Source organism: Oncorhynchus clarkii, chromosome 25 (assembly GCF_045791955.1).
Source record: "Oncorhynchus clarkii lewisi isolate Uvic-CL-2024 chromosome 25, UVic_Ocla_1.0, whole genome shotgun sequence".
In the NCBI taxonomy this organism is placed as follows: Eukaryota; Metazoa; Chordata; class Actinopteri; order Salmoniformes; family Salmonidae; genus Oncorhynchus; species Oncorhynchus clarkii.
Genome location: NC_092171.1, coordinates 17,291,821 through 17,316,307, shown reverse-complemented (window position 1 = coordinate 17,316,307; position 24,487 = coordinate 17,291,821). Strand labels below are relative to the sequence as shown.

The 24,487-nt window shown below is 41.1% G+C and overlaps 3 protein-coding genes across 12 annotated transcripts in view; all 3 read left to right on the top strand.

Annotated features, from left to right (window-relative positions):
• Nucleotides 1–7,131, top strand: part of LOC139383299 (centrosomal protein of 170 kDa protein B-like) — a 43,513-nt gene extending 36,382 nt beyond the window's left edge. For all 6 annotated transcript variants that reach the window (XM_071127765.1, XM_071127764.1, XM_071127763.1 and 3 more), the window contains 7 exons: nucleotides 710–938; nucleotides 1,646–1,781; nucleotides 2,205–2,342; nucleotides 2,505–2,593; nucleotides 2,913–3,006; nucleotides 3,101–3,152; nucleotides 3,300–7,131. In XM_071127765.1, coding sequence (XP_070983866.1) covers nucleotides 710–938; nucleotides 1,646–1,781; nucleotides 2,205–2,342; nucleotides 2,505–2,593; nucleotides 2,913–3,006; nucleotides 3,101–3,152; nucleotides 3,300–3,526 — 965 coding nt within the window. In that variant the 3' untranslated portion in view covers nucleotides 3,527–7,131. The remainder of the gene's footprint in view (nucleotides 1–709; nucleotides 939–1,645; nucleotides 1,782–2,204; nucleotides 2,343–2,504; nucleotides 2,594–2,912; nucleotides 3,007–3,100; nucleotides 3,153–3,299) is intronic.
• A 168-nt stretch (nucleotides 7,132–7,299) lies between these two features.
• Nucleotides 7,300–12,997, top strand: LOC139383313 (5'-3' exonuclease PLD4-like). Of its 5 annotated transcripts, none has more exons than XM_071127796.1 (11): nucleotides 7,300–7,396; nucleotides 7,471–7,562; nucleotides 7,728–7,900; nucleotides 8,054–8,237; nucleotides 8,317–8,437; nucleotides 11,059–11,186; nucleotides 11,275–11,475; nucleotides 11,664–11,803; nucleotides 11,925–12,090; nucleotides 12,184–12,280; nucleotides 12,433–12,997. In XM_071127796.1, the coding sequence occupies exons 2-11, from the start codon at nucleotides 7,488–7,490 to the stop codon at nucleotides 12,636–12,638; spliced, it is 1,491 nt and encodes a 496-aa protein (XP_070983897.1). In that variant the 5' UTR covers nucleotides 7,300–7,396; nucleotides 7,471–7,487; the 3' UTR covers nucleotides 12,639–12,997. The 5 variants fall into 5 exon arrangements, with proteins under 5 accessions (XP_070983897.1, XP_070983899.1, XP_070983896.1 ...); XM_071127798.1 differs by having other exon boundaries at nucleotides 7,329–7,396; nucleotides 11,703–11,803; nucleotides 12,433–12,978; XM_071127795.1 differs by having other exon boundaries at nucleotides 7,334–7,396; nucleotides 7,487–7,562; nucleotides 12,433–12,993.
• Nucleotides 12,998–13,080: 83 nt separating this feature from the next.
• Nucleotides 13,081–24,121, top strand: LOC139383926 (signal recognition particle 14 kDa protein-like). Its single transcript, XM_071128538.1, has 5 exons — nucleotides 13,081–13,182; nucleotides 13,601–13,673; nucleotides 22,036–22,148; nucleotides 23,785–23,817; nucleotides 23,990–24,121. The coding sequence occupies exons 1-5, from the start codon at nucleotides 13,159–13,161 to the stop codon at nucleotides 24,077–24,079; spliced, it is 333 nt and encodes a 110-aa protein (XP_070984639.1). The 5' UTR covers nucleotides 13,081–13,158; the 3' UTR covers nucleotides 24,080–24,121.
• The last annotated feature ends 366 nt before the right edge of the window (nucleotides 24,122–24,487 follow it).

Genomic DNA, 24,487 nt, shown 5'->3' with positions numbered 1-24,487 from the left:
AGATGTGGATTTTTCACTTTAAAATGTATGCAAAACAAAACCCAATGATTGCAAAGTTCAACAAACTATACAACTCAATGCACAATGACTTAACAATTTCCACAGAAAATGTAAAAGGCTTTTAAGGCTTTTAAGGTGAAATCAGTCTCAGCATCACTCTGTTACCGTGGAATTTCCCCTAGAATACCTGTGGTGAAAGTGGATACCATCTGCTCAATGTTCTCATAATCATTATATAACGTTCAATTATAACACGACTGTCTAGAAAATTATGAGAGTATTGTGGGTCAGATGTCGAATACTGTACGTACATTATCCTTTGAGCGATAATAATTAAATTTCTCTTTACTTTGTGACTTCTTCTATGGTCTTCAACAGCATTACTATTTTTTACGGTAGCCATTACTATTGTTGGGTTGAGTGCTCATTTCAGGTTGTGAATGTTTTTGAATAAAAGAAAATCCTAATGAATAACATATACAGAAAGACAGGTTGTGATCTTGCATCAGTACATTTACCATCTGAATGAGCACTTCTACAAAAACACTTCTGTATGGGTCTCTGGGGTATATTTGGGTGTTTTTGCGATATCTGGGGTTTGTAGTTTTTTTGCGGTGTCCTTTTCATGGTGTCTCTGTCTTTTCCTGCCTTCCTTCTCCTCATCCTCCTAACCTCACAAACACCGTTCAAACCAATTCATGGCTCCAAGGCTCCAGACGACGGCAGAAAGGCTCTGACTATACCTCCACCTCGGAGGAGGAGTATGACTCTGGTAACCAGATCACCCCTAAACACAAACGCTCCCAGACCCCCTCAGCCTCCCGCTCCCAGCCCCTCATCCCCCCGCGCCCCAGAGCCCGCTCAAGAGACTCGGACCAGGAGAGTCACGAGGGAGACGCCTACCAGAACTGGTCCTCCCACAGTGCTGAGATAGCAAAGTGAGTTGAGATAGCAGGGGTACAACCAGGGCTGGCTCCAGGCATAAACGGCCGCTTAGGGCACCAGACTCTTTTTTAAATTTATTTATATATATATATATATATATATATATATATATATATATATATATATATATCATTTATTTATTTTTAGGATCTCAATCGGTGTCTCAACATTGAGTTAGAAATGTGTTTGTGCATCAGCATTTTTTCTCTTTTTATGTTAGCCATTAGCAGTCACTCAATGATGGCTAGCAATCATTTGATTGGTAAGTCTGTCTAGCAAGCTATCTAAACATGTAGTAATCAAGGCCAAATACTGACCGGGACCCTGACATCCAGGGAGCCCCCATGGATTTTGTTAGTCACTCTCACTCAGATATAATTAACATGGCATTAGTCATGGCAAAATGTATAGAATTGCAGAAAATTGGCTTTAAAACTGTAAAAGAATTCTCTCCACCCCATGACAATTTTGTGGGGATATTACAGGAAATTAGCTGTAAAAATGCCCTAAACAATATCTCTGCCCCTTGGCAAAATTAGAAAAACAGCATTACATTTCTTATAAAATTGCAAAAATGTCTCTCCGCCCCATGGCAAAATGTGTAAAACCTCTGAAAGCTTGCTTCAAAACTGCAACACTTTTTTTCGCTCTTGGAAGAGTGCCTGAGGTGTCCCTATGTTGGTCTGTTCTCCCCTTCTAGACTGAGTCAGGACCTGGCTAAAGATCTGGCCATCCTGGCCAGGGAGATCCATGACGTGGCTGGTGATACTGATCCTCCAAGCTCTTCTGGAGTGGAGGCCAACACACCTGCCTCTACCATGACCACCCAGGACGAGGTATGTTAACCACACTGCCAAGTCACACACTTATGGGCCTGATGGAGAGCTTTTCAATGTATATATTTTCTTTAGCACCCATTAAAGTATATCCGTACCTGCCTTTACTGGTTCATGTTACAATGGCTGGAGAAGACATACTCAACCTTTAAACCAAGAGTTTCCATTCACTCCATGCTATCAGACAGCACAGCCATCTCCTCAGGCTGCCCAGCCTTCTCAGGTGCAGATTTATCAGTTCACTCTCACAACAACATTTAAATTGGTTGCTCTCACATCTGGGGCCAATGCAAAACATTCCGCTGTCAATAATGGGGTCGTATCCATGGATTCATCTTGATCGCTCTGTTCCTATATGTTACCTTTTGATTGGCACATATCGTAACCACCCTTAACTAATGTCTGGCTCCTGTTGTATTGCAGTTGGTCCATCCTATTCCTGAGGCTGGTGTGAACGACCAGAGAGCTCCCCCTGGTTCACCTGCTGCCGGGGCCCCCGACCAGACCATGATGAATGAGCAGGAACACAACTCTAAGCACAGAGGATGGAACCAGGAAGAGGTTAGACAATAACATTGTTCATACCATTTCAATCCCTTTTGAGAATTTAAATTTAAAAGCAAATAGATTGTCTCTTGATAAGTTGCTGTTTAGCCCAGCGGTGATCAGCCTTGTCTTTGTGAAGTGGAGAGCTGACTGAATGTCTGTCATCTCTCTCTCCAGGTTGTTGTTGATGACCTTATGCTGAATCCAGTGTCCCAGATCTCTCTGGCTATTCGAGAAAACACAGAGCAACTAGCTGAGAAAATAAAGTAAGAATGTTTACCTTGACAAGAAGCATGTGTAAAAGTTCACAATACTTTGTCAGGCCATTCTCCCCACAGCTCATACCAGAACCAGATGAGAAGTTGTATTAATCCTCTCTGATATGCAGTTAGCTCTGCATGACTAAGTGAGTGATCACAGCCTGCCAGCATGGTTAATGGACTGAAAGTGAGTAGAATATGCTGTGTTGGGCAGATAGTCTATCCTTAGGGAGATATGGGACATCAGATATTCAGTTTAGTAATTCCTCATTTTATACGTGGTTGCTTTGTCTGTACTCAAGCTAGATTTTTTTTGTGCTTTCAGGGTACTATTCCACAAAAAACAGGACATTTGGGAGGAGATTGAAGCAAAGATCAATGCTGAAAATGACATCCCTGTCCTGAAAGGCTCAAACAAGGTTGGTATTTCCAGACTTATTGGACCAGGTTTATAGGTATTTCCGATGATTGTTTATTTCCCTCTGCAGTGTAAAATGTCTATCTGTATTTCAGGAAATCACATCTATTCTCAAAGAGCTCAGAAGAGTTCAGAGACAACTTGAAGGCAAGTGCACCTTCATCACAAATCTTGAGTAAAATCTCCATGTAAACAAGCATCACTTAAAAGCTTTATTTCTTTTTTTGTCATTTGCTTTTCTCCCTCAGCATTTCAGATGTTGATTTGTGCCAAATTTGTCTGTCCCCTTCCCAGTCATCAACACCATCATTGAACCCAGTGGGAACCTTGAGCCAGCCAAAACTTCCACTCCTATCTCCCCCTCCTCAGCCAGTGTAAGGCCATCCAGGGCCCCTTCGAGAGACTGGAGATCATTAGGTTCCCAGCGGGGTGAGGGTGGGGTCTCCTCTTCCAGCTCCAGGTCCAGTGAGAGTGTCAGGAGATCAGCTATGGCCTCAGAGGCAGAGAGCTATGAGGTCTGAGGTTCTGGAACACAGTGCCTCCTCTTCACTGCTGCGCCACAATCCCAGGTGTTGAGAGAGTGGATTTGAGAGGGGGAAATGGGTACTGCTAGAGACAACTGTGGCCCCACTGCACGATGACACTACTGCACTGTGTGTACACTACTAGAGAACTGAAATGCGTATTGAACTGCCATGGTGTGAGAAGGAGATTGTAGAAGACATACTAAAGCCATGAATTGGTTAGTTCAGCTGAGGGAAAACCCCTTTAAGGCAAGGCCATTATTGTGCCATATACAGTGCATTTGTAAAGTATTCAGACCCCTTGACTTTTTCCACATTTTCCTACCTTCCAGCCTTATTCTAAAATGTATTACATAGTTTTTCCTCCTCATAAATCTACACACAATACCTCATAATAACAAAGCAAAAACAGGTTTTTAGAAATGTTTGCAAATGTATTAAAAATGAAGAACGGAAATATATTTACATAAATATTCAGACCCTTTACTCAGTACATTGTTGAAGCACCTTTGGCAGCGATTACAGCCTAGAGTTGTCTTGGGTATGACGCTACAATCTTGGCACAATTGTATTGTTCATCATTCCCTCAATCTGGACTAGTCTCACAGTCCCTGCTGCTGAAAAACATCCCCACAGCATGATGCTGCCACCACCATGATTTACCGTAGGGATGGTGCCAGGCTTCCTCCAGACGTGACGCTTTGCATTCAGGCCAAATAGTTAAATCTTGGTTTCATCAAATCAGAGAATCTTGTTTCTCATGGCCTGAGATTCTTTAGGTGCCTTTTCGCTAACTCCAAGCAGACTTCATGGGCCTTTTACTGAGAAGTGGCTTCTGTCTGGCCACTACCATAAAGGTCTGATTGGTGGAGTGCTGCAAAGATGGTTGTCCTTCTGGAAGGTTCTCCCATCTCCACAGAGGAACTCTGGAGCTCTGTCAGAGTGATCATTGGGTTCTTGGTCACCTCCCTGAACAAGGCCCTTCTCCCCCGATTGCTCAAACTTCTTCCATTTAAGAATTATGGAGGCCACTGTGTTCTTGGGAACTTTCAATACTGCAGAAATGTTTCAGTACCCTTACCCAGATCTGTGCCTCGATACAATCGGGTCTCTGAGTTCTACAGACAATTTCTTCGACCTTATGGCTTGTTTTTTTGCTCAGAAATGCACTGTCAACTGTGGGACCTTGTATAGACAGGTGTGTACCTTTCCAAGTCATGTCCAATCAATTGAAATGACCACAGGTGGACTCCAATCAATTTGTAGAAACATCTCAAGGATGTAAACAGGATGCACCTGAGCTCAATTTCGAGTCTCATAGCAAAGGTTCTGAATAATTATGTATATAAGGTGTTTTGTTTATTTCTTTTATACATTTGCACAAAATTATTGTGTGTAGATTGATGAGGAGAAAAAATATAATTTAGTACATTTTAGAATAAGGCTGTAACGTAACAATGTGGAAAAAGTCTGAATACTTATCTCAGTTGATCTCACTTTCACAAAAGCATACTTGATTATATGCATTTTATTGACACGTTTCGGTGATTTCCATTAATTAGGAAAGTGTTGCTGCAATGAACTTAAAGCACAGTATATTTAAAATCTGCTTGAGTATGTTTTATTTAATTAAGTATCTCTTACTAATGCAATTAAATACAATTTTGACTTTGATTGATGAAATGTATGAATAAGTAGAAAGGCGTTCTCCAGGATCCCTTGATAAACCAGTGACTGGGTTTATCAAAGACTTCCCCACTGTATTTTATTTTTCTATTGACCACTTTTTATCTCTATGGACCAGACTTGAAGAATGTATATCAAGTATTTAATTGTAATGATTTATATAGTATTAAAGAGTTTATAAGTTGGCACTTGGACACTTGCTTTGAGCTAAGAGAAGAATGTTATTTTTCTGGTCTTTTAAAAGAGACTGAATCATTTTAGAGATGAAATGTAAGAATGGGTCTAGGAGTCACTGTTTCACAAGGTATCTCACGTTGCCAGTAGAATCATGTCATGATCAGATGTGTTTTGTGCCTTATTCTTTAGAGTCAAAAGTAGCAATTAGGTCTGCCTCATGTCTGATTTTAGAAGTTTCCTTGTTCTCAGAACTGAACATCTGTGTAGAATGTACTGTATGGTTGGGTGGGCAGGGCAGTGGGGCTTAGTGGTGCGGTAGAACATCTAGGTTTAACCACCTGACAACAGCCTACTGTCTGGAGTGAGTCGTTGCATAGCTCAGCCCAGAGATTTTAAGCTTTAACACCGAATAAAACACAGGACTCATTCAGGACTTCTACCAGCAAGCGCCATTTGGAAAATGTTTGTTAGTATTGCCGATAGGTTTGATTGTCAACCTGTCAGTTGATTGCATAGCTGTCCATAGTGTGGTCAGCGATATCGCAGCGCTGTCTACTTTCTGTTCCCTTCTTGATTCCCCTTTCTCAGTTTAAATTGTGATCCGTGGCTTCAATTTTGCTGAAGTTTACCGTTGAAACGTCTAGTAAAAGCTTTTGTGTGTGTCCTTTCAAACTATATAAACTAGTGACCCGCAGTGTTTGGCATTATACCCCGATGCTTGGCTGTCGAAACATTGGTTCTAAAATGATTGCATCAGAGCTCCTAGAGTGTGCAGCTCTCCTTTTATTTTTTTTATAGTAAAAGTGAACACTTTACGGACTCAAATGCTCTATGACAGTTTTGCTTTCTGGATATATTTCCTCCAGTTTTATTGCTGTACACTACTTCATTAAGCACACCACACTACCTGGTCTCCTGTGTTGTTGATGCCAGTTTATTAGGCCTATTAAGTGAAGTGTCAAAAGCAAGATGCACATGCTGTTCATTGTTTTGTTATAATCTAATTATAATTGGGAGTGACAATTAGCAGAAATTCTGTGCAATTATAAATTAAATAAACATGTCTTATAATGTATGTACATATCTAAATGTTTGATCTGGAGATGACCTTCATCTAGTATTTTGCACTATTGTAATACCATCGGGAACCTTCAACCTAATATGCTGAGAAGCTACACTTTAAGCCCCCTTTTTTACTAATGGGGTTGCGTTAATTATTTTAAAGATTGTATAAATGCTCTCCTGTCCAGAATGAGAGGAGGCTGAAAGTTCAATGAAATGAAAGGACTGCAGTCCACCACAAGTGCTTTCCTCTTTTCTAACCAGTTTGTGTAGCTGTCCATGAAGTAGTAACCGCAATTTCCCTCAGTGCCACAAAGCCTTTTGGGATATATTGTTTCATACCACAAAGTACAGCACTTGTATGAGCTCAGTTAAATCTGTCTCTTTGAGCTTTTGATTGCTATGGCTCTGTGCTATTCATTGCAGTTCTTCATCAAAATTAGAAATACCTTGGTGTAAGTCATGAGTCCCATTTTGTTAAACCTGTTCGTATCCCTTCAATATCATCACCATGGTTTGGTTTTTTGGTTGTTTGGCTCTTGCACCCTAAACAAAAAAGTTTCCACTTTATTTTTTATTGATGTTTTCCAGAATTAAATCTATTGAAAAAGTTATAATTTTGTGCATAATTTAGAAAATGGGATTCCATTTTTTGTAATAAACTGATTTGTAATCAATTATGTGGTGTACTGTCATCTTCATAATATTTATTCCAAAGTCACTTGTTTGATGTAGGCCTAATATTGTAGAACTCAACACATTTACATGTTTTACAAGTCATTGTATTTATATGTCCTGATCTGTCAGAAAGAGAAATGAAAGAAAAAACAGGAACCATGTATGTTACTGTGTACAGTAAATGTCATACTTCTTAGTTTCATATCAGTTTCTGTGGATCAGAGGAAGAAACAAATCCCTTGTAGTAGACACCTGCTTTATTCTGTAAGTTGTTTTTGTATGTTAAATGCTGTTTAAATGTATGTTTAAAATTATATTGATGATCAATTACATTTTAGGTCTGAATTTCAACAGGATGCCAGGAACATTAGTGCCAGAGATGTCCTCTCCTTACAAGACTTTACATGATAGCTATGTTCCCAACCGAAGGGTAAGAGTTGCTTGTCAAGCATTTGTCAAACTTTTCAGTAGAATCTTATCTGTTGATTACAACTGAAGTCTGTTCTAACTATTGTTCATATTTATGTTGAAATCCATTTTTTTCTGTCCTCATTTTTCATAAACATCACACTTGGTTGTGTGTCCGTGCTCTCAGGGCTCAAAACGGCTTGTGTCTATAGCTGTGGTTGTGGGATGTTTGACTGCTTTGGGTGCACTGCTCTCCTTTTCTATATTGGACAAGTGCACAGAAGAAGAGCATTTCCAAAATGACAAGCTCTTCCAAGAAACAAGAACAGATCAAAATAACATTTCTGATGAGCAAAGCCGGTGAGCTTAATGTACACAGTATACGTTTTTGCTTTAACACAATTGACAATGTAAAACAGTGCCATTTTTTTCAAGGGAATTGGATGCTTTGTTTCCCGTTTGTAATCATCCCCAAAGACTAGTAATTAAGAGGTCCTGTTGTGAATTCCTCAGAATTATCCTTGTAGAGAGCATTCCCCTGTATATGAAATATGACGACAATGCAACCTTTGGGACCCCAGTGGACAAGGCCTGGAGAGATCTCCTGTCCATGGCAACTAACCAAGTCGATGTGGCTTCCTTCTACTGGACTCTTACCGGTGATGACATCAATATGAACTCTTCCACTGACTTACCTGTGAGTTATTAAAAAAAAGCCAGTGCAGGCAAATTCATCCCTGTAAATTTGCCTGCACTTTATCTAATGTCATCAACAGGGAAAGGACATACTGGAGCAGCTTGGAGCTTTGCCTTCCAGAAACGTATCAGTGAGGGTTGTGACGAGTATTCCCTCTATGCTGACAAACTCCACAGATCTACAAGTTCTGAGACAGAAAGGTCTGAAAACATCCCTTAAACCAACCCTGGTCCTCCAGTAGCCCCTATAGTAGACATTTTTATTGTAACCTTGGACACACACACCTGATTCAACATGCAGACAAAAAAAAACGTATTTTTACCTTATTTAATTAGGCAAGTCAGTTAGGAACAAATTCTTATTTACAATGGCGGCCTACCAGGGAACAGTGGGTTAACTGCATTGTTCAGGGGCAGAATGACAGATTTTTACCTTGTCAGCTTGGTGATTCGATCCTGCTACCTTTCGGTTACTGGCCCAATTCTCTAACCACTAGGCTACCTGCCGCCCCAAATCATCAAGCCCTCAATGAGTTGAGTGAGATGCATTTGTCCAGGGCTACAATGAAAATGTGTACTGTTGGGGGAACTGGAGGACAATGGTTGGGAAACAAATCAAATTTTATTAGTCCCGTGTCAAATACAACTGGTGTAGACCTCACAGTGAAATGCTTACTTACAAGCCCCTAACCAACAATGCAGTTTAAAAAATATTAAAAAGAATAAGATAAAAGTAACAAGTAATTAAAGAGCAGCAGTAAAATAACAATAGCGAGACTATATACATGGGGTAGCGGTACAGAGTCAATGTGCGCAGGCACCGGTTAATCGAGGTAATTGAGGTAATATGTCCATGCAGGTAGAGTTAAAGTGACTATGCATAGATAATAAACAGAGAGTAGCAGCAGTGAAAAGGGGGGGGGGGGGGGGCAATGCAAATAGTCTGGGTAGCTATTTGATTAGATGTTCAGGAGTCTTATGGCTTGGGGGTAGAAGCTGTTTAGAAGCCTCTTGGTGCTCCGGGTACTGCTTGCTGTGTGGTAGAGAGAGAACAGTCTATGACTAGGGTGGCTGGAGTCTTTGACAATTTTTAGGGCCTTCCTCTTACACCGCCTGGTATAGAGGGCCTGGATGGCAGGAAGCTTGGACCCGGTGATGTACTGGGCCGTACACACTACCCTCTGTAATATTTGCGGTCGGAGGCCGAGCAGTTGCCATACCAGGCAGTTATGCAACCAGTCAAGATGCATTTGATGGTGCAACTGTAGAACCTTTGGAGGATCTGAGGACCCATGCCAAATCTTTTCAGTCTCCTGAGGGGGAATAGGTTGTGTCGTGTTCTCTTCACGACTCTCTTGATGTGCTTGGGCCATGTTAGTTTGTTGGCGATGTGGACACCAAGGAACTTGAAGCTCTCAACCTGCTCCACTACAGCCCAGTCGATGAGAATGGGGGCGTGTTCGGGCCTCCTTTTCCTGTAGTGCACAATCATCTCCTTTTGTCTTTTTTCCATTTTATTTAACCTTTATCACTTTGAGGGAGAGATTGTTGTCTTGGCCCCACACGGCCAGGTCTCTGACCTCCTCTCTATAGGCTGTCTCGTCGTTGTCGGTGATCAGGCCTACCACTGTTGTGTCATCAGAAAACTTAATGGTGTTGGAGTCGTGCCTGGCCGTGCAGTCATGAGTGAATAGGGAGTACAGGAAGGGACTGAGCACGCACCCCTGAGGGGCCCTTGCGTTGAGGATCAGTGTGGCGGATGTGGTGTTACCTACCCTTACCACCTGGGGGCGGCCCGTCAGTAAGTCCAGGATCCAGTTTCAGAGGGAGGTGTTTAGTCCCAGGATCCTTAGCTTATTGATGAGCTTTGAGGGCACTATAGTGTTGATCGCTGAGCTGTAGTTAATGAATAACATTCTCACATAGGTGTTCCTTTTGCCCAGATGGGAAAGGGCAGTGTGGAGTGCAATAGAGATTGCATCATCTGTGGATCTGTTAGGGCGGTGTGCAAATTGGAGTGGGTCTAGGGTTTCTGGGATAAGGGTGTTGATGTGAGCCATGACCAGCCTTTCAAAGCACTTCATGGCTACAAACGTGAGCGCTACGGATCGGTAGTCATTTTGGCAGGTTACCTTAGTGTTCTTGGGCACAGAGACTATGGTGGTCAGCTGAAAACATTTTGGTATTACAGATTTCGGGCAGGGAGAGGTTGAAAATGTCAGTGAAGGCACTTGCCAATTGGTCAGCGCATGCTCGCAGTACACGTCCTGATAACCAGTCTGGCCCTGCGGCCTTGTGAATGTTGACCTGTTTAAAGGTCTTACTCACATCGGCTGCGGAGAGCGTGATCACAGTCATCCGGAACAGCTGGTGCTCTCATGCATGTTTCAATGTTATTTGCCTCGAAGCGTGCATAGAAGTCGTTTAGCTTGTCTGGTAGGCTCGTGTCATTGGGCAGCTCTCGGCTGTGCTTCCCTTTGTAGTATGTAATGGTTTGCAAGCCCTGCCACATCCGACCAGCGTCGGAGCCGGTGTAGTATAATTAAATCTTAGTCCTGTATTGACGCTTTGCAAGTTTGATGGAGGGCATAGCGGGATTCTTATAAGCTTCCAGGTTATAGTCCCACTCCTTGAAAGCGGCAGCTCTAGCCTTTTAGCTCAGCGCGGATGTTGCCTGTAATCCATGGCTTCTGGTTGAGGTTTGTACGTACGGTCACTGTGGCGACAACATCATTGATGCACTTGTTTATGAAGCCAGTGTACCTTGTAAATTATCCTACTGTATTTTAATCTTTAAATGTAATTTAATTGGTTTTCTGTAGGAGTCCAAGTAAGAAAGGTGCACTTTGGGCGTTTGACTGGGGGTGTACTCCACAGCAAGTTCTGGATTGTTGATAGGAGACACATATTCCTTGGAAGTGCCAACATGGATTGGAGGGCTCTTACACAGGTAAAGGTCTAGTGATGATATAATAGAATACTCCACTCGCTTTGGTCCTACATGTGTCATGACCGGTAACAATGCACTATCATCTTAGGTTAAGGAACTGGGAGTGGTGATCTACAACTGCTCCAGTCTGGCTGAAGACCTCCAAAAGATATTTGAGTCCTACTGGGTGATGGGTCATTTCAACAGCTCCATCCCAGACCCTTGGCCCTCCAAATATGACACTGCCATCAACAAAGAGCATCCCTTGCTGCTGAAGGCTGATAATGTTTCAAGCAAAATCTACATTACAGTGAGTCCCTTCTGTTTCACTTCCCCATTCTGTGCTTTCAGAGGGCCCAGATGATAAAACCAATAGCATCTGAATAAAACCTGAAAGAATTAAAGAGCGTGCCCATTGTCCAACACATAACAGGTTGAATGGTTCTACTCCTCACAGACCTCTTTCTTCCCATGGCATGTCTGCCCTCTCTCTCCCAGGGTTCTCCTCCCTCTTTCTGCCCAACATCTCGGACTCAGGACCTGAATGCCATCCTCTCAGTGATATCAGGGGCGCAGCACTTCATTGATGTGGCAGTCATGGAGTATTTTCCCACCACACGCTTCATACACCCTCAAAGGTGAACCTACTGTCCTACCAGGCTCATAGCATTTTTCAATACGCCCTTGAGTTTTAGTTACAACTCTGCCTTCTTGTTTTATTGTTAGATGAATTTAATCAACCTCTAATTCATCCTTTAGGTACTGGCCGGCCATTGATGATGCATTAAAGAGAGCTGCTTTTGAGCGGAATGTTAAGGTCCGTCTGCTGGTCAGCTGTGGACGTGATTCTGATCCAGCCATGCTACCTTTCCTTCAGTCTCTAGCCTCCCTGAATTACCCTGCCCATAACATCAGCATTCAAGTGGTAGGAAGACACATATAGCCTACTGGTATTATTATTCAACCATGTGGTTGTCTTCCTTTCTGTACTGTAATGCCAGATTGTCTTCTTTTTCAGAAACTGTCCATTGTGCCAGTAGGGAACCAGTCAGAGATTCCCTACTCCAGAGTAAACCATAATAAATACATGGTGACTGATAGAGTGGCATATATTGGTAAGTGTTAGACATGTCTAACAACAAGGCCTACAGTAGATTTTTCAGAAAATAGTTTAATATGATGCTACTTTATTGTGAACAGACACAGTTGTATATGAAGACATTACATGTAATGAACAGCCTGAATTCCAAATCCTTCTGCCCCTCAGGGACGTCTAACTGGTCTGCTGACTACTTCAACACCACAGCTGGAGTGGGGCTGGTGGTTTCCCAACACACACCAAACTGGCCCTGGGGGACCCAGGCTCTGCAGGGGCAGCTCAGAGCAGTGTTTGACAGGGACTGGCACTCTCAGTTTACTGTATGTTTTGCTGACTTGGGCCATCACCCTGATTGTGCACTCTCAAAAGGATAGGTGCTTTGACTACCATCCATACACTTAGCTATAACAATGTTTACTTTAAGTATGGCTTAGGGAAATAACAGTAAGCCTGTTTGGCTGCTTTTCCTAGCCTTGGGTTGTTTCTATAAGGGACGTTGCAACTGAACACATGATTTGCATCATCGTTTGTTAGGCCACTTGTTACCTTTTTATCCTACTGAAAATTTACTTTTGGAATGTTTCATACTTCACTGTGTTACCTTTCACAAGCTGATAAATGCAGTTTCGTGATGTGCTTTATTGCTAATTATTTTTGCAACGAAATTGTATTATACAAGTTCATTAATTTGAAATAAAGGCAGAAAAAGACTGAGCACTGTCTAGTTTATTCAAGGGTTTGTGTTTTTTTCCTCTACACTAGATGGCGGTAACGTAAATTATTCAGCGTGTACTTTGTAAGTTGAAAGGTCACGGAGCAGAATTTCATGTTGTAGTACGTGTGCTTCTGACGGGCTAGCCAGCTAGCTGAAGTTACAGAATTGCAGTGGGAATCATGGTACTACTTGAAAACGACTCGGTATGACAGAATGCCCCATCGACTAATGTAGTACATCTTAGTTAGATACTGTCACTATTAGAAGACTGGTTTAGTTTGATAAGTATTCTGCATTGGCATAAGTGGAAAATAAACCACGTCTGTCGCCATAGCTAGCATTTGCTAACTATTAATTTGGATTGCTTCTGTGGTCAGCTTTATAGAATAAGAAATACTGGACAAGTTTTTAGTTAGAAGTAGCTAGCAAGATAGCTAGGTCAGAGAGTGAGTTCGAAAAAATATATCTAACGTTACACACACATGGATATATGTCGGCGAGTTAGGTAGCTAACGTTAGCTCATTAGCCAGCTGGCTAGTATTAACATAACGTTACAAGCTACCACCACAGTTGATTTCACTGTTAACGAACCTAAATTACATCTGATTATTTTCCTCTAGTTTTTGACGGAGCTGACACGGCTGTTCCAGAAATGCAGGACCACAGGCAGTGTTGCCATCACGTTAAAGAAATGTAAGTGCTCAGATCTTGTCAGCTGTGACTTAACGTTATTTGGTGGCCGAGTTTATCCTTCAGTTCTTCCAGGAAATGTTCATATTAGGCCTATATCCTCTTTTGAGCTCAACCTCAGAGGTTTACATTTACAGTGATATTTATTTATACATTTTATTTAACTTTTTGCAGCTTTTTTTACAAGCAAACATGCATAGACAAAAACAATAAACTTAAAGCAGCAATATGTTACTTTTTGGGCGACTCCACCATATAAATGTGAGTTATAGAACTATCATTCTCATTGAACGCAAGTCTCTTAGAAACGGTAGATATGTTATGTGTGCTATTTCTATGCTTCCTGTTAAGTAAAAATGTTGCCTCTTACTTTCAGTTTTGTACACCAGCTTTAAACAGCTGAAAATACAATGTTTTTGGTTATGGAAAATATATTTCAGAGTGGTTTAGACAGTAAAATGATACTCTGCACTATACTTGCTTGTTTTGTCACGCAAACTATTAGAATTTTAGCAACCATGAAATTGCGTAGCGATTCTGCATAGTGCATATTTAACATGCATACCTTTTAGGGCTGACCCCAATTAGTCGACGGGTCTATTGTTTGGCTGTTGGTCGACGGGGATTTTTTTTAGTCTTGCAGTAGCAAATATATATTTTTATGGCACAAGACGCCTGTCTGATTCGCGCCCATCTCAGTGAACAAATCCATTGGGGAGGCTGAGACTAATCTTAATCCATTGCGGAGGCCGGGTGGATGGCACAGTCCAAGAAGGTCTGTGAGGCTAAAATGCACGTCTCACTCCAGAAATTACTCTACTGCCAATTTGTGCACGTTCATTATTTCATAACTTAATTGTGTGAATTGTTTGCCTTGATTGTTAGTATATCAATTCCACATTGCATATATCATCAGTCATAGTTTATATTTACCGTTAATTTGTAATCTACAGTTTTTGTTTGGTTATGGTAATTTGTTAATACATTCAATATGTTATTATTCCAGTCTTTTACCATGATCATTGTCAGAGTGGACACGTTGTTTGAAGAGCGCACAACCCATGCTACACTTGTGCAAACAAGTTTTGGTTCATTACGTTTACAAGTTATGTCAATTTTAGTGTTTGTCTTTGTTTGGAGCTCTACTGTGAATGTTGAGTAAGGACTCGCACTGATTACGCATAGAGGTAGGCTACCTGGCCGGCATGCAAATGTAGGCATATAAATGTGCCCATTTGGGGATCTGATAGGATTTCTGATTGGCTTAACACACCACCACTAATGAGCTGTGGAGCTTCTCAAAGTAATGTTTTCTTAACCTCAAACAACAAGCAAACAAAGTCTGTTTTTACATGCATTGAGAATGACAATAGTTGAAAAATCTTTCCAGGGCTCACTGGCACGGGAAACTCTGAGGGCCCAGAATATTTTATAGTTGCAAGTTTGCTAGCTTGAACTTCTGGCTGGAGCCAAGTTGATAGTTGATACAATGTTTCAAGTTCGTTGCAGAAAGGCCATGTGTAGCCAATATTTAGGATATTTTCTACCTGCAGGCTGCAATATTTTTATTTGTTGCTTTGTGTAGGCTATTTTTTACATAGTTGGCAATAGAAGTTACTTTTTGGGTTTGTATAATTTTTATTTACATTTGGATAGAATTTTGATTAACCACATGACAATGATTTTTAGATATGAAGACGTTATTATAAATTTAAATGAAACTGTTCCACGAAATTGTGCATAAGAAAACCATAACTGGCACGCAGATCGGTAGGAATTGTAAGATAAATTGGCATTCCACATGAGAAAGGTTACCAACTCCTCGTGTAGCCTATTAACGCCATCTTCAGGATAGTAACTGTTGTGAAAGCCAGTAGGACCTGAAGGAGAATAGTCGGGGTTAGGTTAAGGTTTTTAGCTTCTGGTTATCTTGATCTCTGGCTCCCTCTTGAGTCATTTGTGGTGTATTTCATCAGACAAGTGTATATTTGATTTCATTAAAACACATAGGGTGTGTCTATATATGGAAAAATACATTGTAAAACATTTCTACCAATCAATTTGTCGGCTTTCGGTCACACAATATTTTTTTTAGTTTGGGACAGCCGTAATACCTTTCCACCTAGATGTATAACATCACATATGTTCAGACCCAAATGTCCCCAAAGTATCCACACCCAATGTTGTTTCTAATACTTTTAAGACTACCGCATATTACTTTTTATATTGTGTTATGTTGTTTCTGTTTGTTGCCAGACTTTTTTCAATATTTAAATAATAAAGCATTTGATTCTTCCATTCTCTCAACATTGGAGTATCATTTATACTTCCAGTATTTAAGTAATAGCTTCTTTGATATAAGTGACACCCAATGGTTTGGACAATATTGTTTATCCTCCACACTCCCATATGCCATGTCTTGAAAAATGCCGATAAGACAGATTAAACATACATTTACATTGTAAAACTTCCTACAGTCAGCTTTTGAATTCTGCTCATAACTTTTGGACTTTATAACACTCCCAGAATGCAATCATTATTGAGTCATTGCTAGTTTTACACTTACGACATGACTTTGCCATAATTTGAATTTTGTCTCTTGTATAATAAATTCTATACATTAATTTATACTGGGTTAGGCACATTTTTGTTAACGGTAATTTAGTTTGAATATAACAAACACTCCCTACATCTTGTTCCAATATCAGTTATTTTTATTTGACCTGAAAGCTTATGTGAAATAAAACTTAAGTTGCATACAGTATATTTGATCATGTCTACATTGGTCAGTCCAAAATTGCTTTTTAATTCTGGCAGGGAAATATTTATTTACTTTTACCACGTCATTTACGGTTTCTATGCCTTTAGTTTTCCATGTGAGTCAATTTATCAGTGGACTCTGAAAAGCTACCCAAGGATTGTTCCATAGTGGTGTGTTTTTAGGCAGTAATATTGGTTCTTTGTACAATCTGTTTCATTTTCTTCCATGTAATAGTGTTCTTAACTAAGGTGTTAATATTCTTAGCTCCATCCTTTGTGTTCCTCTTTAAATCAAATCAAACTTTATTTGCCACATGTGCCAAATACAACAAGTGTAGACTTTACCGTGAAATGCTTACTTACAAAGCCTTAACCAACAGTGCAGTTCTAGAAGAAGAAAGTATTTACCAACTTGGTATTTACCAAGTAAAAAGTAACACAATAAGAATAACAAGGCTCTGGTACCAGTCAGCGTGCAGGGGTACAGGCTAGTTGAGGTAATCTGTACATGTAGGTGGGGGTGAAGTGACTATGTATAGGTAACAAACAAGCAGCTTCGTGGGCAATATGGTGTTGAATGCTGAGCTGTAGTCGATTAACAGCATTCTCACGTGTTCCTTTTGTCCAGGTGAGAAAGGGCGTTGTGGAGTGCAATTGAGATTGCGTCATCTGTTGGGGTGGTATGCGAATTGGAATGGGTCTAGGGTGTCCGGGAGGATGCTGTTGATGTGAGTCATGACCAGCCTTTCAATGCACGTCATGGCTACCGACATGAGTGCCACGGGGTGGTAATCATTTAGGCAGGTCACCTTCGCTTCCTTGGTCACAGGGACTATGGTAGTCTATTTGAAACATGTAGGTATTACAGACTCAGAGGTTGAAAATGTCAGTGAAGACTCTTGCCAGTTGGTCCGCGCAAGCTTTAAGTACACGTCCTGGTAATCCGTCTGGCCCAGCGGCTTTGTGACTGTTGACCTGTTTAAAGGTTTTGTTCACATCAGCTACCGAGAGCGTTATCACACAGTCAGCCAGAACAGCTGGTGCTCTCATGCATGCTTCAGTGTTGCTTGCCTCAAAGCGAGCATAAAAGGCATTTAGCTCGTGTGGTAGGCTCGTGCCACTGGGAAGCTCGCGTTTGGGTTTCCCTTTGTAGTCCGTAATAGTTTTCAAGCCCTGCCACATCCGACGAGTGTCAGAGCAGGTGTAGTAGGATTCAATCTTAATCCTGTATTGACGCTTTGCTTGTTTGATGGTTAGTCTGAGGGCATAGCGGGATTTCTGAAAGTGCATGCAATTTTCACGTGCTCCACAGCAAACTGTCATAAACACATCTCACAAGTATCAGACACTACAAGCTCCCAGCTACTATCTTAAGAAACGCAACATTTAGATTATACCATCCCTGGATAGCCACTTGGCTTAAAAACCCAAACCTAACACACTATCTGCCTATTCATTTCCAACAATATTGCCCCTCTGTCTGTGTGATGTGCGCTTTTGTTTATCACTCTGTGGGTAGCCAGTGGATGTGATAACCATCTTGTGGGTTGGCAGAAGTACTTTCCCCAAAAACATTTAAATTAAATGTTAACTGCAAAGTAGGCTTACCTGGCAGAAGTATATCATGAGTAAGTATATAATTTGTATCTATTCTTTGCTATTTGTTCACTTTGCCATGAAATGAGCAGCAGCAGCACAGAAACATTGCTAGACCGGCAATTTAGACCACACATTCCTCACTCGCTAGATGTGCAATTAAAGGGCCAGATGCGCGATTAAATGGGGTTTACACTCTAATCTAAATTTATCTCAAATCTAAATGTGATTTATTCATTGACATTAACTCAGAACATCCAATTTTGTTGTTTCTCTATGAATAATTCTCATTTTAAGAGTGAAAACCCCAAAAATCTAAAACCAGGAAAGCGTAAGTTAATTTGGGAAAATATAAAGCATATTTTTGGGAGAAAATAACATTTAATAGGGCCCCCTTAGTAGTTTAGTAACCATTATTTTACCAGGTATATTGACAGAACATAGTGCTCTACTTTCTCTTTTACACTAAGGACCTGGGGAAGAGTTGCATGAGAGAGGAGAAGAGAAGAATGTGCCTATTTGAAAGCTAGGGGGAAAAAAGTAGCTTATGACGTTTAATTTTTTTTAAAGTAGCTCTCATGCTAGAAAACGGTTGGAGACTTCTGCTGTAGATCGTTAGTTATTTTTTTCCTATTGCCATTACATGTTTTTCCACATTAATTTCATATCCTGAGATTCTATAAATATTTTTTTATTAAGGGGGCATTCTTTTTCAATATTAGTCGGGTACAGTGCATTCGGAAAGTATTCAGAACCCTTAACTTTTTCCACATTTTGTTACATTACAGCCTTATTGTATAAATTACATTTTTTTCCTCAATATTCACACAATACCTCATAATGACAAAGCAAAACAGGTTTTTAGAAATTTTTGCAAATGTATTAAACAAACTGAAATATTACATTTACATAATTATTCAGACCCTTTACTCAGTACTTTGTTGAAGCACCTTTAGCAGCGATTACAGCCTCGGGTCTTGTTGGTTATAAGGTTGCACATTTTGGGGAATATTCAGTGGTGGAAACTTTCCGATGGAATTAACAGAAATATATGCAAATTAATATTAATACCATTTAAATGTAGGTGTTTTTTGCATTTTATATATTTACCATATCATATGGAGACAGAAACAAAAACCTATTCCCTTATCATAAATAGACATAATTGCAAATTATTAAATCCTTCCAATTAAAATAAAATAAACATTTTGAATGAACTTTAATTAAATGAGTTTACTCTTCACATGGGATGATTTCACTGAACAACAAAGGAAACGGAATATTGAATGATCCCCAATGATCCATCGCATCTCCCCAGAACATTTTCAATATCTGTAAAATGATAGTCTAGAAACTAAAGCTTTGGTTGTCTTTCTCTCATGCTTCCATGTCTTCATCCTGGACCTCCTCAATGTCCACATATGGAACATCAGACTGAGGCCTTATCTTCACTGTCACTTTCCAACCTTGTTATGGATGGCTTGTTGTCAGGCCCAAAAAGCCTCAAATTTGCCCAGATGGCCACCAATTTTTCCACCCTTGTATTGGTCAGCCTGTTGTGTGCTTTGGTGTGTGTGTGTGTGTGTGTGTGTTCCCAAACAAGGGCCAGTTGTGCTCTGAGGCGGCTGATGTTGGTGGGATTTGAAGGATGATGGAGGCTACAGGGGAAAGAGCCTCAGATCCACAAAGTCCCTTGCACCAGGTGGCTGATGAGATATGTTGGCACGACTGCCATATTGCATCTCCATCCCAAAGCCTTTGCTTGGAAGTGTACTTCGCCAGACTGCCAAGAACCTTGCCCTCATCCAGGCCAAGGTGGCGAGACACGGTAGTGTTGACACCATAGACCTTGTTGATCTCTGCACCAGACAGGATGCTCTTGCCAGCATATGTACGCTGCGGCGTGTATGGGCTTCAGGCAGAAGTCTTCATGTTTTTTTTTGTATTTCAGAACTGCAGTTTCTTCTGCTTGGAGCAACCGTGAAGTGGGCAGGGCAGTAAGGATTTATTCTCTTACATCTGCAAGCTGAGTCTGAACATCAGACAGGATAGTATTGTCTCCCTCAATCTGTGCAATGGCTACTGCTATAGATTTCAGGCTGCTTACCACTCTCTTCCAAAATACATAATCCAGGAGGATCCTCTTGATGGGGAAGTCCATATCGGCAGACTGTGATATCGCCATTTCTTGGAGAGACTCTTTCCCCTCCAGGAGACTGTCAAACATGAAGACATGTTGCTGGGCAGCTTCAATGTGGTGCTCTTATTCTTCTCACTTTGCTTGGTGAGGTAGATTGCTGCTATATCTTGATGACCCTTCACATACCTAACCATTTTCTTGGCTCTCGTGTAGAGCGTATCCATTGTTTTCAGTGCCATGATGTCCTTGAAGAGCAGATTCAATGCATGAGCAGCACAGCCAATCGGTGTGACGTGAGGGACTCCACTTGCAAATACATGCTGTGGTCAAAGGTCGTTGACTGCCTTCAGCACATCTGCAATTTAGTGACCGGTGTGTCTGTTGTCCCTTGTCTGTGCTCTTGTAGATTACTGGTTGAGGGGTGGAGATGTAGTTAATTATTCCTTGCCCACGAACATTCGACCACCCATCAGAGATGATTGCAATACAGTCTGCTTTTTCTATGATTTGCTTGACTTTCACTTTAACTCTGCATCCAGCAAATTAGTAGATAAAGCATGTTTGGTTGGAGGGGTGTATGTTGGGCGAAGAACATTCAGAAATCTCTTCCAATACACATTGCCTGTGAGCATCAGAGGTGAACCAATTGCATACACAGCTCAAGCAAAACATTCATCAGCATTTCTCTGACAATGTTCCTCCATTGAGTCAAAAAAACCTTCTGATTCCAGGAGGACCATGAGCTGTTGCTATCGTAAGGTGTCTGATTCATCCTTTTCACCTCGAATAGAAGTAGATGGACTTTTGTCAGAGGTTGCTTGTTGTGAGCGCCGAGGGAACTTGATGTACTTGGCCAGATGATTCTGCATCTTTGTTGCATTTGTCACATATGATTTGGCACAGTATTTGCAAATGTACACAGCTATTCCTTCTACATTGAAATGGCTCCACACATCAGATAGTGCCTGTGGCATTTTCCTGTAAAGATTAGGAAAAAATGAGTAAAAAAATCCCAAATACAATTCCAAGTAGAGATAAATAGTTAAGCAGTTAAACAACTCCTTTGTAAGATAAATGTTTTAAAATGAAACATATATGGAAACAGGTGAATTAACACCCCTCAAAACTTAGCAGAAAGCATGTAGTCCTTGGCTCAGTCCTTGACTCAAAATTCTAAACCTGTATTCGCTTTGTCATTATGGGGTATGTACTGTATTTTTGCTTTTGGATATTTATATATTTTAATTTAATGTATTATTTCAGCTGGGAAGTTGAATGCTTCCAAGGACGGCCAAAAGTATTTTTTGCATCAACAGCCATTGAGAAATCTACATCTTGTCTTTTTGCGTATTGTATTATGCTGAGAAATGTTCTTGTATTTAAGTGTCTATGTTTAATAAACACTGTTTGATTAATATGTATCAAATCTGGGAATACTTCTGCTATTCTGTTGCCCTTGAGTTTAATCATTTTATTGTTGCATTTTTATCAAATGTATGGGTCTAATCTGTTGAACTCCAGAATTGACTGGTTTTAATATCACTGAAATAACTGTTTGATACATGGACCTAGGAAGTACTGAATTGAGTGACATGAGTTGTTATTTCCGTAAATAGAGGCGCTACCTTGTCCCAAAATATAAAATACAATTCTATGGGAAAGCTGTCCATCCCCGGTGCTTTTCTCAGCGCAAATGTTTTAATTGTGTAATATTTATTTTTCTGTGATTTTTTTATTTATTTTTTCTCAATTTTTTTGTGACTATCTGCTGGTAGTTGCTTCAGGGTTATTGAATCTAAGGCTGTCTGATCAGTCCAACTACAGTGAGTAATCCTGTTGACCTGTAGTTTGTCGTCATGAACTTTACAGATGACGGGAGAACCAAACCAGTCCCCAGAAAAGGCCACCCAGAGAGTTATGAACCAGCAGACAACAAGTGTCTACTCAGAGCGTCAGACGGCAAGAAGAAAATCAGCACAGTGGTCAGTCTAAAACATCATGTGGCAAAGAAGTGATTTATGATGGTTTGGTTGATTTTTAGAATCAAATATTTTTCTTACCTAGTCAGGCAATTAGTCCATACATCTCTACTTAGTATTTAGCCAGACTAGATTCAGACTCCACGCTTGCGTACAGCTGCACTGGGGTTGGACAGACTTCCTGTTTCGATTAAGACACTGGAACCGGTGCGAGATTGCTTGTTTTTCAGGAACCTGCCCTTTTCGTCCTCATGCTCGGTTGCATAAGCCACAGCCATTTTGTAATGACAGCGTCAGCCAATCAGCTCTTTTGTTGTTCAATGCAACGTGCCACTCCATAATGGTTGCTGTGGCTACTGCTAGCTAGCATGAGGATGAAAACAGCAGTTTAATTAAACTAGCACTTTACTTCAAAACGTACAATTTCTGAGCCAACGCAATTTCACATCCCTGGATTGAGGTGCAATTTCTGAGCCGGATCTGCGGTGACTTAATGTAAACAGCAAGCCTATCCAACCCCAGTGCAGCTGTAAGCAAGCGTAGGGTCGGAATCTATTCCGTCTACTTAGTAATCAGATGTTGTCCATTGCTCTTGGGTGTTCTGACATCAAATCAAAGTTTATTTGTCACGTGCGCCAAATACAACTGTTGTAGACAGTTGTAGACTTACAGGCTCTAACCAATAGTGCAAAAAAGGTATTAGGTGAACAATAGGTAGGTAAAGAAATAAAACAACAGTAAAAAGACAGGCTATATACAGTAGCAATGGCTATAAAAACAGCAAGGCTACATACAGACACCGGTTAGTCAGGCTGATTGAGGTAGTATGTACATGTAGATATGGTTAAAGTGACTATGCACATATGATGAATAGAGAGTAGCAGTAGCGTAAAATAGGGGTTGGTGGGTGGGACATGCAGATAGCCCGGTTAGCCAATGTGCGGGAGCACTGGTTGGTCGGCCCAATTTTAGGTAGTATGTACATGAATGTATAGTTAAAGTGACTATGCATATATGATAAACAGAGCGTAGCAGCAGTATAAAAAGAGGTGTTGGGGGGGGGCACACAATGCAAATAGTCCAGGTAGCCATTTGATTACCTGTTCAGGAGTCTTATGGCTTGGGGGTAAAAACTGTTGAAGCCTTTTTGTCCTAGACTTGGCACTCCGGTACCGCCTGCCATGCGGTAGTAGAGGGAACAGTCTATGATTGGGGTGGCTGGGGTCTTTGACAGTTTTTAGGGCCTTCCTCTGACACTGCCTGGTGTAGAGGTCCTGTATGGCAGGCAGCCACTGTGTCGTCTGCAAACTTAAGGATGGTGTTGGAGTCGTGCTTGGCCATGCAGTCTTGGGTGAACAGGGGGTACAGGAGGGGACTGAGCACGCTCCCCTGGGGACCTCTAGTATTGAGGATCAGCGTGGCAGATGTGTTGCTGCCTACCCTCACCACCTGGGTGCGGCCCGTCAGGAAGTCCAGGATCCAGTTGCAGAGGGAGGTGTTTAGTCCCAGGATCCTTAGCTTAGTGATTAGCTTTGAGGGTACTATGATGTTGAACTCTAACTTCGCTGATGAAATAAATCCAAATGATTTGCTATACCTTGCAGACAGTAGTGCTAATCAGTTTTCCTTTTATCGCCAGGTTAGCACCAAAGAAGTAATCAAGTTCCAGATGGTAGGTACTGACATTGTGGTATGGTTTTTGTAACAAATGCACACTGGAGCACTGAATGCACATTGTCTTGTTTGACTAGATCTATGTAATGCTAAAAATGATTTAGCAAATCATTTAAACACGTTCCTCTTGACAAACTCCTCGTCTGCTCTCTCTCTTTTCAACTTGTCAGGCATACTCTAACCTCCTGAGAGCACATATGGACGGCCTTAAGAAGAAAGACAAGAAAAGCAAAAGCAAGAAAACCAAAGCCACCCAATGAGCAACAGACTCTTTCATAGCATACTGGCGGAACCCAGACTTGCCTGTACCACCTCCTAGACACTCTTAACTATCATCTCTACCCCCATCCTTCCTGCTGCTGGCTGCGGCCCACAATCTTCCACCTGGGGACTGCTTTGACATCATGCCATTGTTTACACAGCAGTGTCTCATCCCTGGCCAGTGAATGGTATCGGTCTATAAGGATGAAGGGAGAGCTGAGGAGTTTAACACTCAGAGAGGATACTGTAAGTGAGCTGCCTTTTTAGATCAACCCCCCCCACCCCAATGTCAACATCTCTGGCCTGGATCCAAGTTACACAGAGAGCTGCATCGTTTATGTAGTCATGGAAAGGATGGAGCGTGTTGATAAAATGCCTTTCAAATCGTTTTCATTTGAACTACTACC